Here is a 13,020-nt window from a genome sequence, read left to right on the forward strand (position 1 = left end):
TAAGTCTACGTCATACGTTTAGAAAGTATACATTGCTTAAAAAATTAAATGTTTTCAATTTCAAAAGAATTTCCTTAATATTTTGTAAAAAAAAACAGATCTCTCCGGCGGGGAATCGAACCCCGGTCTCCCGCGTGACAGGCGGGGATACTGACCACTATACTACCGAAGACTTGTGCACTGAGGCGAAATTATGAGTCACATCAAGTTAAACTCTGTATCTAATCTAATTCTGCATCTTATTCATCTTTAGGAGCGATTTCGCGACTGGATAAATCGATATATTATTATCTACATACAATACACAATACGTTCCAAGATATTTAAAATGGCTAGCTATTTTGAATATTCAAAAAAAGGTATGTACCTAGGTGTACGCTGTTGGTGGCTGTTGGAACGTTGGAATCTGCCAAATGATCTGATAGCCAGATAACATTGTTTTCTAGTGCGTGCACACGAAATCAATGTTATAGTTTGCATCATAATTTGCAAATTCAATACAGACCATTGAAACAAAAGAATACATGGCATAGTTGTAACGGATGTCGAGTTTAAAATAGTAGAAAGGCCGCGTCGCCCAGCTCGTAAAGAAAAATGTGTGTAGTGGCGGGAATATAAGTAAACTACAAGTTTCGTACAAAATATTAACACACCTTTGAGGTGGGCCCTACGGCCGGCGCCTGATATAAGTCCTAATACAATCACGGTAGACTGGAAGGAGGTAGTGGCGGGGTGGAAAAAGAAATTTCAGTTTGTTTCCTAAATGTTTGACTATTCAAAATTATTTGGAAGTGCCTCACCGGTTAGGAGACGGGCTGGGTAGTAAAGAGAAATATAAAAATGTGTCTCATAACATTTAGAGCGCTTTCACATTAGGGCGTTAGAAGCGCGACAGCAGCACGGCAGCGGCGTTTTTAGCATGCAACCTCTGTCACATAATATGAAATTATCGGCAGCGCGTCTGTCGCGCGTTTGTCGCCCTGTTAACGTCGCCTAAATGTGAATGCGCTCTTATTGACTTTATCGGTACTTTATAGTTTAAACTTATTCTAATGGTCAGGCGCGTGGACCAGCTCGTTGACGATCTCGGTGCCCGGAGCGGAGTACTCGGCTTGCAGTGGCGGCGTAGCATGGGTTGGCACCCGGGGCTATAGCGGGGACTAAGGCACCCCATAAGGGTCTGGTGCCCCCCAGGATTTTTCTTACCGATTCGAAGATAGCAGATGTTAGTACGAATGAGCTATATGGCCGTCCTTGTCATGCAGATGCGCCAGTGAGTACTAATCTGCGCGACTGTTGTCACCCCCTGATGCTTGGCACCCGGGGTGAACCGCCCCCCTCCCCCCTTACGCTGCTATTGTCGGATTGGCGTAAATTTAAACAGTTCATATGTGTCATAACGTTTATTGAAATATTATTACATTGGAGATTAAATAGTCTTATTCTAATGGTCCGGCGCGTCGTCCAGCTGGTTGACGATCTCGGTGTGGCTGGAAGGAGGTTGGCGGAATGTGAACAGAAATTTAAACAGTTCATAAGTATGTGTCTTATAATATTTATTGAAATATTATTACATTGGAGCGTATGTAGTCTTATTCTAATGGTCAGGCGCGACGTCCAGCTCGTTGACGATCTCGGTGAGCTGGAAGAAGGTTGTCGGGATGGGAACAGAAATATAAACAGTCCATATGTGTCTTATAACATTTATTGAAACATTATTACATTGAAGCTTAAACAGTCTTATTCTTAGATTAATAAAGCGTCTTATTCTAATGGTCAGGCGCGTCGTCCAGCTCGTTGACGATCTCGGTGGGCTGGAAGAAGGTTGTCGGGATGGGAACAGAAATACATATAAACAGTCCATATGTGTCTTATAACATTTATTGAAACATTATTATCCTTTTCTTCTGTTATGTTATTTGTTTGGTGTGCAATAAAGTGTATTTATTATTATTATTATTATTACATTGAAGCTTAAACAGTCTTATTCTTAGATTAATAAAGCGTCTTATTCTAATGGTCCGGCGCGTCGTCCAGCTGGTTGACGATCTCGGTGGGCTGGAAGGAGGTTGTCGGGATGGGAACGGAAATATAAACAGTCCATATGTGTCTTATAACATTTATTGAAATATTATTACATTGAAGCTTAAACAGTCTTATTCTTAGATTAATAAAACGTCTTATTCTAATGGTCAGGCGCGTCGTCCAGCTCGTTGACGATCTCGGTGGGCTGGAAGAAGGTTGTCGGGATGGGAACAGAAATACATATAAACAGTCCATATGTGTCTTATAACATTTATTGAAACATTATTATCCTTTTCTTCTGTTATGTTATTTGTTTGGTGTGCAATAAAGTGTATTTATTATTATTATTATTATTACATTGAAGCTTAAACAGTCTTATTCTTAGATTAATAAAGCGTCTTATTCTAATGGTCCGGCGCGTCGTCCAGCTGGTTGACGATCTCGGTGGGCTGGAAGGAGGTTGTCGGGATGGGAACAGAAATATAAACAGTCCATATGTGTCTTATAACATTTATTGAAACATTATTACATTGAAGCTTAAACAGTCTTATTCTTAGATTAATAAAGCGTCTTATTCTAATGGTCAGGCGCGTCGTCCAGCTCGTTGACGATCTCGGTGGGCTGGAAGAAGGTTGTCGGGATGGGAACAGAAATATAAACAGTCCATATGTGTCTTATAACATTTATTGAAATATTATTACATTGAAGCTTAAACAGTCTTATTCTTAGATTAATAAAGCGTCTTATTCTAATGGTCAGGCGCGTCGTCCAGCTCGTTGACGATCTTGGTGGGCTGGAAGGAGGCGGGCGCGTCTTCGTCGTCGCTGTCGGCTGCGGGGTGCGACGCGACGAAGCGCTCGGGTTCGCGCGACGCGGCCGCCGCGGCGCTGCCCGGAGCCGAGTACTCGGCTTGGCCGGACTTCTGAGAAACAAGATTTTAATTAAATGGATTGTTATGTATTTTTTTTTCTTGGGAATATCGAAAGGTAACAAATGTCTTAACGTTTTTTCAAGGGACGCGCGCTGGTAGCTTTCAGAGCTTTTCCAGCTTCACCGGGCAGAGTGGTGAGTACAGAAGGTACTCTAGCCGTTTGGCGATCATTGGTGCACGTGCCGACCGGCCGTATCGAGAGCATAAGGCGCCCGATCAGTGGCGAACCCAACTAGAGGGTTGCCCACCGCGGTGTTGGACCAAAGTCCAGCCTACGGCGGGCTCACTCTAGTGGACCCGATCGAGGGGACTACGGACGCGGCCTGAGGGCGCCACGGTAGGCTCGGACCTCGGCTCAGGCCGTGTCCGGGGGACGGGTTTGGTGTCTTAACGTGTAACCACAGATCACAGAGACTAAAGGGAGATGTGACAAGGGGGCGGGGCTGGTGTCGAAGCAATATGCCCAAAAACAGAACACATTGCTCGTGACAGCAATGATGACAGCAGCGACGTCATAATGTTAAAAGTTTACATTGCTTGCGTAGTACTAAAGATTATTCGAACGTTGAGTACTGATACCGCAGTGGATAATGAGCACATATTTTGATTACTTTGTGTGTGAGTTTCGAACTCAGCGCATTAGTTGGCATCTCTCTATATCTCTATGCGTGTAAGTGTGACTTGATGGATTTTTTCCCAACAAGTAACAGTATTAGACGATCCGGTTAGACTGGTTGGGAACAAACGCCTTGTGGATTACATGTAAGCTCTGCCCTAGGTGGCTGCGAGCTCATCATCTACCATCACATAATAAGATAGTCCAAGCTCAAGCTAAATTAAAAAAAAAACAATTACTTATACAGCTCTATGCATGTGGTACAGACAACCTGAGTAAATATCACGTTTATCTTTCAAGCTATAATATAAGCGCATTGCGCTGCTGGATTTGATCGAAATCGAATTCTAGGGTCACGAAACTCACGAAATGCACGAAATATTACCAGTAGTCAAATTCTCGTCATCCCTCACCATCACGCGTAAGATCCAATTTAAGCTATAATAATATCTCACTGACCTCACAGTATGTCGTAGACGTACGAATTAAAAATCAATAGTATCACTGACCTCATAGTGCGCGTTTCGCTGTCGGATCTGGTCAAGGTACATGTCGTAGACGTAGCGCGCTATGTCACAAATCGGCAGCTGAGTAGGCGTGCTCCATTTAAAAACTCGTCGTCACTTAAAAAATCGCCAATATCGCTGAAACTGCTCGTTGTTTTTTCGGTTTTTTTGACAAGTATTGTTTTTGATCCCATCAAAAACAATACTTGTCAAAAAAACCAAGTCTCGCAACTCAGTTGTTCTACGGTAAAAAGTTGTGAGATCCATGTAATACCAAGTCCAGGCCAGGAAATCTTTAACGTTTTACATAAATATATTGACTTGGCCATCGCATGAAAACACGTGTAAATTAAATTATTTAGTGCGATGGCCAAGTCAATAATTTATGTAAAACGTTAAAGATTTCCTGGCCTGGACTTGGTATTACATGGATCTCACAACTTTTTACCGTAGAACAACTGAGTTGCGAGACTTGGTTTTTTTGACAAGTATTGTTTTTGATGGGATACAAGGTTTTACAAACTAACGATCAATAAATTAAAAATCAATAGCGTATCGCACTGACCTCATAGTGCGCGTTCCGCTGTCGGATCTGGTCGAGGTACATGTCTTGCCGTAGCGCGCCATTTTACTGATTGCCAGCTGAGTAGGCACGCTTCATCTAAAATCTCGTCATCACTTACTATTACCTAACTAAAATAGTACCTATCTCTGTAACTGGTTGCTGTTCTCTCCCTGGTTTATCTTAAAGATCGCTTCAAAGAGATGTGATCATCTAAATTGTGCAATAAAGTCTATCTCACTGACCTCGTAGTGCGCGTTCCTCTGTCGTATCTGGTCGAGGTACATGTCGTACACGTAGCGCGCCATGTGCGGCATGTCGCGCACGCGCAGCGCCAGCGCGCTGGGCACGCTCGCCGCCGCCGTGCGCTGCGCCGGGTAGCGCTCGCCCGGGACCAGCCCAGCTCTAGTGGCCGCGAGAGCAAAGTCCAGGGCTTACAAGCAAACATTGCAATGCCGACATGCTATGTCACGCAGAGCATGTCACAGATCGGCAGCTGAGTAGGCATGCTCCATCTAAGATCTCTTCATCACTCACCATTGCGTCTCATAAGACGCGCTCGCCTGGGACCAGCTCCAACTCTAGTGGCCGCAAGAGCTCAAGACCAGGGCTTAAACCCATGGTAACGCAATGACGTCACGCAGAGCATGTCACAGGTCGGCAGCTGAGTAGACATGCTCCATCTAAGATCTCGTCATCACTCACCATCACGTCTCCTAAGACTTGGATTTTAATCCAATCAGAGGTGGAATTGTGTAAAGCAATCGTAATCGTTTGACAGTTCATAACGTACGATAAAGTCAGTTAAACAAAGCGTTTGACAGAATAATCGTACGTTATGAACTGTCAAATGATTACGATTGGTTTACATAATTCCACCTCTGAAATAGTATCACACTGACCTCGTAGTGCGCGTTCCGCTGTCTTATCTGGTCGAGGTACATGTCGTACACGTAGCGCGCTATGTGCGGCATGTCGCGCACGCGCAGCGCCAGCGCGCTGGGCACGCTCGCCGCCGCCGTGCGCTGCGCCGGGTAGCGCTCGCCCGGGACCAGCCCAGCTCTAGTGGCCGCGAGAGCAAAGTCCAGGGCTTACAAGCAAACATTGCAATGCCGACATGCTATGTCACGCAGAGCATGTCACAGATCACGTGAGTAGGCACGCTTCTCTTCATCACTCACCATCACGTCTCATAAGACGCGCTCGCCTGGAACCAGCTCTAACTCTAGAGGCCGCGAGAGCTTAAGACCAGGGCTTAAACCCACGGTAACGCAATGACGTAATACGCTAGAGTCACGCAGAACATGTCACAGGTCGGAAGGTGAGTAGGCACGCTCCATCTGAAATCTCGTCATCACTCACCATCACGTCTCATAAGAGATCAAGACCCACGTGATCCAATCTGAAATAATATCATACTGACCTCGTAGTGCGCGTTCCGCTGTCGGATCTGGTCGAGGTACATATCGTAGACGTAGCGCGCCATGTGCGGCATGTCGCGCACGCGCAGCGCCAGCGCGCTGGGCACGCTCGCCGCCGCCGCGCGCTGCGCCGGGTAGCGCTCGCCCGGGACCAGCTCCAACTCTAGTGGTCGCTCGACTAGCTGCGCAAAGAGTTATATTTTTTTAATTGATACAGTCATCATCATCATTTCAGCTATAGGACGTCCACTGCTGAACATAGTCTGCTAGGCAGTTGGCACTCCACTGCGTGCAATGCTTGACTCTCTATAAGTTATTTGTTCTACATAGTAACAATGGACAGTGGGTACAGAAAACCAAAAATAATGGCAGGTAAATACTATGTCAACAGACTTCACCTTAGCATGCCTAAAGGGCATGTCAAGAAGCTGGTCTTACGCGGACGCCATTGTTTTTGGCATTGCGAATCCTTTCAGGTGACACGGACTTGAATTTAATTAGATTATTTCGATATCTTTTAGAAGGGTGCGCAATACAGGGACTCTTTGACATTGATTCAATTAAAGAATACAAACAAATTTTAATATGGAAAAAGCTTGGATTTGTATGTAGGTATGTTGAACTATTAAATTTTTTTATCAACAAAGCATATCGGTACCGCGTATAAATTTTACGGCCCACACACGGGTTTTCCAGAAATATTGGCAAAAGAAACGTAAACATTGAGTGTTTTTTTTACTATCTATGCTATGCTATGTTATTTGATACAGTGACTACAATATGAATTTAGACAGCGAACATCTGGCCTGTAAAAATATTTATGTTCACATGGTTTTCCCAACGAGTCCAAATTGATCTAAATTGGTGGGTATTCCCAATGAATATTGGCACTGTTCATTACTTTCTCGTACCAGAATAGAAATCGTAGAAAATTTTAATGGAAATCAAGGCTAAAGTCATTGACGTGCAGTTTCGGTGAATATAACACATAATTAATTGTCCCAAGTAAAAACATCCACGCACACGTGGTCCAACGCTAGTAAACAATAGAGTGCGTGTGCACAGGCTTGATCATTTCCCCACAGTAGGCATCGAACCCTATCGCATCGGCACAGTACTGATCACCGACGTATGTAAACGAAACAGTGCTCGACTCTGAGACAAGCTAAATTACACCATAAATGGTTAACGAAATTGAGTAGACATTTTAAATACCTTTGCAAAGAAGACTTTCTGTACGTGGTGCATATTATTATTCTGTGGTCTTACCTGGTTGAAGGTGGGTTGCAGTTCAAAGCAATTTCTGAAGAGGTTGGCACGTGCGAATACGTAGAGGCCGAGGCGCGCACGCGACGCGGCCACGATGAGACGACGCAGGTCACGCACGTGGCCAACCGCTTTGGTGCGCACCAGCGATACCAGGGCGATATCGTTCTGCTGCCCTTGGTACTTGTCCACCGTTGTCACCTGATAAAGGAGAAAATGTATAAAGCCTGGTCCGTGAGCACGTAGAATTTTGTCCAATGACTGACGCGACTGTGCGACGGGCGCCCGCAATGATTGTGCGAGCGCAACAGCAACATAATTACGCGCGTACGATATGGATGGGTAGCTTGGGGTCATTGGACAAAATTCTACGTGCTCACAGAACGGGCTTTAGCTAAATATAGCCAGAGAGAGAGAGGAGTAACTAAATTGTATCATTATTTCAAATACCAGCGAAATTATACATGTAACATGGGCTTGCCGCTCAGCTCGCGCATCGCCCGTAGGAAAGCAAAAAGATGTGTGAAGCACCGGGAAGGTCGCGAGAAGCACCTAAGCTGGCTGTTGGTCGGTGTGGAAATCTTTGGGAGAGTTATGCCCGTTTTCACCATCAATCCCTAATTTTTAAGGGGACAATATTATTTGATCCTCTAAAAACTAATTGATCTTTTTTGTATGTGCACTTTTAAAAATAAATGATGTATTTTATTATATTTTATCTTTATATTAATTATTGTGTCTATATTAGTTGATCTACTGATAAACTATGAATGATCTTCATTTAAGGTAACATAATATTTATGTTTAACATACTCTTTTAATATTTGGTAAACAAAAATAATATTTGATCCTCTTTTTTAGTTATTGATCTTTAATTTTGTTAATTTGATGATTTTTATATCAAGTTTGCCTTTTAATATTGATCACCTAATAAATACATTTCGATCTATGTATAACTTAACTTTAAAATATATTTGATCTAACTAAAAATATTATTGGTTAATATTTTTAATTAAAAAATATCTTTTAATTTACGCGGTACTTTGTGGTTGAGTGACAATCGTCCGTCATTGGTTACTGAGTTGGCCAAGGGCTTAGCGGCCAATAAGCAAGCAGAATGGTACATTGCCATGTTTGTTTAAATTACAAGCTTTGCTTAGTTTGGGACTAGAGGCGCTATGTAAAATAATTTCTTACTTCTGTCATCCCTGAACCCGACATCATAATTTTTACCTCTTTATNTTTTAATAAAAAATAAATCTTTGAACATCAAGTGCCTTTAAATAGTTTCCATCCTTTGACTACAACTTAATAAAAATAAGTACCATAACATCATTATTTTGAAGATTATTTGATATAGACAAAAAATAATTTATACAAATCGAATTATTTAAAAAAGTATCACAATATTGAATATTTGGTGCTCATTTCTTTTATTTTTGAGGACCAACAAGTAACGATCAGATATAATTTTTACATATCAATATTTTTTTGCGTAGTTCAAAAGAGATTAAAATATCGATCGATTTCATTTATTTTGTGTCTCAGAGAAAGAGGATCAATCATTAAAATAGATGACCATTTAGATTTTTTTAATTGCCGTTTTTGCTAATTTAAAAAGATCATTTAAGTCACCCCTATGAAAACAAAATTAATATTATTTGTTACCATAGGTGTCACTTAAAAATTAGGGATTGATGGTGAAAACGGGCATTAGTCCATCAGAGGAAGTCATTTAGTTAAAACGTCGACGTTGAAATACATAGATACCTCTGGATTTCATTACAACTAGCATTATGTTCCGCTTTTTAAACGATTTCTACTGCAGTTTTGAGTGAGCTGTCCCGAATACTGTATTTTAAAACCATTAACGAATTGCTAACAGTTTTGGGCTGTCATGTTCATATTGTTGCTGTCCGTCATAGTTACGAGTTTAAGTGGCTTAATGGAAATAAAAGAGTGCCATTTTTGTAATTAAAAGACCCGACGAAATACTAACTACGAGTACGTTTAAATTAGACTTTTGATTCAAGGATATAGTCATTAGAAAGTTAACAAAAATGAATCAAATATTGTAGTAGACCAATGTCTTTTGGTGATGAAAGATACGATAATCTATTTATCTTTGCGGCCTTAAGGTAATCCACCTCCAACGTTATCAGATTCTATTATGTAATATTTATTTACTACCTTAGCCTTGAAGTGTACAACGATTTACTATACTGTCAAGTATGTAAATGAACGACTTCACACGAAACATATTAATTTGTTTGGTTTGACCAAATCTGCGAATTCTAGCAATTCGAATTGAGTCGTAATATATTCAGAAGGCATTTCACGATGTTCGAGTATGTAAATTAAGTTGCCATTAATGTGCCCACACACCATGTTAAAAATTTTATTGTAAGCTTGATTGACGTAAATTTATGAATTGCTACAAAACATCAATTAGTGGGTAGATCAATTCTTCGAACTGCTAGCAAATTGAGACCGAAAATAGTAAACGTTTTGCGATGTATGTAAATTAACGTGCCATTAAAGTGGCCACACACCACGCTTAAATATTTATTGCATAGTTGATGACTTATTTTGTACTAGCTTTTTGCCCGCGGCTTCACCCGCATGAAATTTAGTTTGTCACAGATCGTCATAAATTATAGCCTATATGTTATTCTGGGTTATAAAGAATAATACTGTGAAGTTTCATCAAAATCCGTTCAGTAGTTTTTGCGTGAAAGAGTAACAAACATCCATCCAGACATCGAAACTTTCGCATTTATAATATTAGTAGGATTAGTAGGATCATCGATTTTTGGCAGTCTTCGATTCTAGTACAAACTCAAAGATTGCTTTTGAATAAGCCGAGTTTAAGATCGGTATTACAGAATACTCTGATTTAAACCAGATTTAATCTCAAGCATCGATTAGCTCTGATTGATTAAATTTTAAAATTTTACCAGTAACATGCTGGATCGAGTTTTAGGCGGTGTTGTAATAAGGAACTTTCAGTTTCAGCGTTGTACAGAGAAGGCACATCAAGTTACATTGTGGCATCTTTGTGGCAGCTATAAATAGATGCTATTTTGCTACAAAAAAAATAATATCCTGAGTTCCATTAGCGTGCTAGGCAGCACGGATTATTATTATGCTTAAAAATTGCCTAAAGCAAATGAATTTGACCTTTCAACCAGGGTTCGAAAATATCCGATATTTATTATAAATATCAAAATATCGGATATTTATGATATATTATATCCGATATATATCAACTTTGATATATATCAATTTTGTATGAAAGCCATAGCATTATTTAATTGTATTATTCATGAATACTATTGCATATGTGTTACATAAACATGTTTTTAATGTTTTTAAAACTTAAAATCAGACAAATAAAGCAAAAACATAAAATATCTTTGAAATACGGCAAAATCAACTAAAAAAATAAAAATCTTATGTCAAAAAGTACAAATACAGTAACAAATTTTAAAAGTTGATATATATCGTCAAAACCGGCTTGATATATATCGGATATATATCCGATATATATCTTTATATATATCCGTTGATATATATCCTCGAACCCTGCTTTCAACCGAGTCAAATTACATCTTTATGTCATTGCTTACCTTGTGCGGTCTCCCTATGAGCGGGTTTTCGGCGCACCTCTTGTCGATGACGTCACGGATCAGGTGCTTCTGGCCGTTGTATGTGGTGAGGATGGAGATCCGTTCAGCCGGCCAGCCCACTAGTCTCATGTACATGAATACAGCCACCACGTATTCTGCTTCTGCCAAGTTCTGGTGGCAAAAGGAGGTGATAAATAGTAAGAACTATGATCTGATATGATTTATTTTATTTTATTTATTAGGACAACCAACAAGACAAACACACATTACATGGAATTACTATAACTAAAAGTGTTTAGAACTAAGTGTTGTCTTAATTAAAGGCTGCCACGGCATGCAATGTGGACAGTAGCAAATATGATATTCTAAACTAAAAAACTGGCTACATCGAAAGGGTTAACAATATCCACATTGATGAGATGTAAAGTATAGTGCAGAGAAGGGAAGAGAAAAAATACAGGGTTCGGATACGGAGGGTTAAAAGAAAGAGAAAGTAGAAGATAGAGAAAGGGGATAGGATAAGTGCACGCCACAGAGAGTTAAGTCTCATCCACATTATGATAAGTATTAAGTTGAAGTGGGTTGATGTCACCACCATAAAGAGGTCAAGGAAAAGATAAGAGCCAAAGTAAATATAGATGTAGTAAATGGTAAAAAAATAGTGAGAAAAAGATGGGGACATAATAAAACACTTCGTTCGGTTGAACAGACAACGAGAAACCACATATGTAGTGCCAACATTGTCAACAATCTGCTAAGATTAGCAGAAGTACCAACATTGATTTATGTTTATTGATTGATGTTATGGAGTTGCTATAATTTAATTTAACAGGACAGAGCCAGGCGATCAAAAGTAAGGAGAGATAGAACGATTGAACGATGGTTAAGAAGAGATAGAGGCTGATACCAGTGGGCAGAAAGACACAGTTTCTTCTTATCGTTGTCGACAACAAACCTACACAGTGTCAGCCGAAAACTCCGCCACAAGAGTGGCGTTGTCAGTAGCCTTCATTAAATCTTCCTGCGTGCAGTCACACTTACCTGGTAGAAGTATGGGCTCGGTTCCGTCTCGCCGGCGCCGTTGAAGTCATCCACGTTGATCAGCTGGAAGTCGTACTTAAGCCCGGCGTTCGCCGCGCGGTACTCTGGCTGGCGCGTCACGTGACCCAGGTCGCCGAGCGCACGGTACCGCCAGCGGTATAGGTTGCAGATGCTGCACGCGAAAATGGCATTTATTATTATCAGGCACAGATCACAGAAACTAAAGGAAGATGCGAGAAGGGGGCGGGGCCGGTGTCGCAGCAATATGCCCAAAAACAGAATACATTGCTCGTGACAGCAATGATGACAGCAGCGACGTTATACAGAGTGTTAGGTAAATGGGTAGAATATGAGCCGACACTAGCCCATGTTAACATGGGCATATAAATGGTATGGTGAAGTCAGAAATTTGATATCAACATTTTATTTTTTTAAATTTTCATACAAAAGAAATTTTATAAAATCCGATTTGTATGAAAATTAAAATAATTAAAATAAAGATATCAATTTTCTGACTTCACCATTCCATNTATTTTTTTAAATTTTCATACAAAAGAAATTTTATAAAATCCGATTTGTATGAAAATTAAAATAATTAAAATAAAGATATCAATTTTCTGACTTCACCATTCCATTTATATGCCCATGTTAACATGGGCGTGTCGGCTCATATACCCATTTACCTAACACCCAGTATGTGTAAACAAACAGTTTACACTATTCCAACTTTGAGTACTGATATTGCAGTGGATAATGAACATATTCAAACTGTAAGAATACATTCAATCGAACGTCACTGCGTATTTAGTGGTGCTATACGTACATTAGGGGCCATCCATAAAGTACGTCACACGAATTTCATGATTTTTTGACCCCCCCTCCGTCCTTGTCACAGGTGGTCACATTTCTGAGACCCCCCCCCCCCTAGTGTGACGTCACATGTTTTGCAATTTCACATCGAAAAATTATTAAATTAACAGCAGTTCCGAAATTAGTTTTATTTCCATTTAAATTAAGTATTTT

General features: G+C 40.5%; 1 protein-coding gene and 1 non-coding gene across 3 annotated transcripts in view; both read right to left on the reverse strand.

Moving 5' to 3' along the window:
• Positions 1-100: 100 nt before the first annotated feature.
• Positions 101-172, reverse strand: TRNAD-GUC (transfer RNA aspartic acid (anticodon GUC)). Its single transcript has one exon. It is a non-coding gene; the product is annotated as a tRNA-Asp (tRNA).
• Positions 173-2,665: 2,493 nt separating this feature from the next.
• The window catches only part of LOC114356981 (RNA helicase aquarius), a 64,442-nt gene continuing 54,087 nt past the window's right edge, over positions 2,666-13,020 (reverse strand). Inside the window, exons 24-28 of one of the 2 annotated variants that reach the window (XM_028310387.1) lie at positions 11,998-12,169; positions 10,957-11,127; positions 7,331-7,528; positions 6,064-6,243; positions 2,666-2,947 (exon numbers count right to left, since the gene is read on the reverse strand). In XM_028310387.1, the coding sequence (XP_028166188.1) occupies positions 2,774-2,947; positions 6,064-6,243; positions 7,331-7,528; positions 10,957-11,127; positions 11,998-12,169 (895 nt within the window). In that variant the 3' untranslated portion in view covers positions 2,666-2,773. The remainder of the gene's footprint in view (positions 2,948-6,063; positions 6,244-7,330; positions 7,529-10,956; positions 11,128-11,997; positions 12,170-13,020) is intronic. The other variant, XM_028310386.1, reaches the window with a different exon arrangement.

The sequence above is a fragment of the Ostrinia furnacalis genome, unplaced genomic scaffold, assembly GCF_004193835.3.
Source record: "Ostrinia furnacalis isolate ACB-3 unplaced genomic scaffold, ASM419383v2 OfSCF3012, whole genome shotgun sequence".
Taxonomy (NCBI): Eukaryota; Metazoa; Arthropoda; class Insecta; order Lepidoptera; family Crambidae; genus Ostrinia; species Ostrinia furnacalis.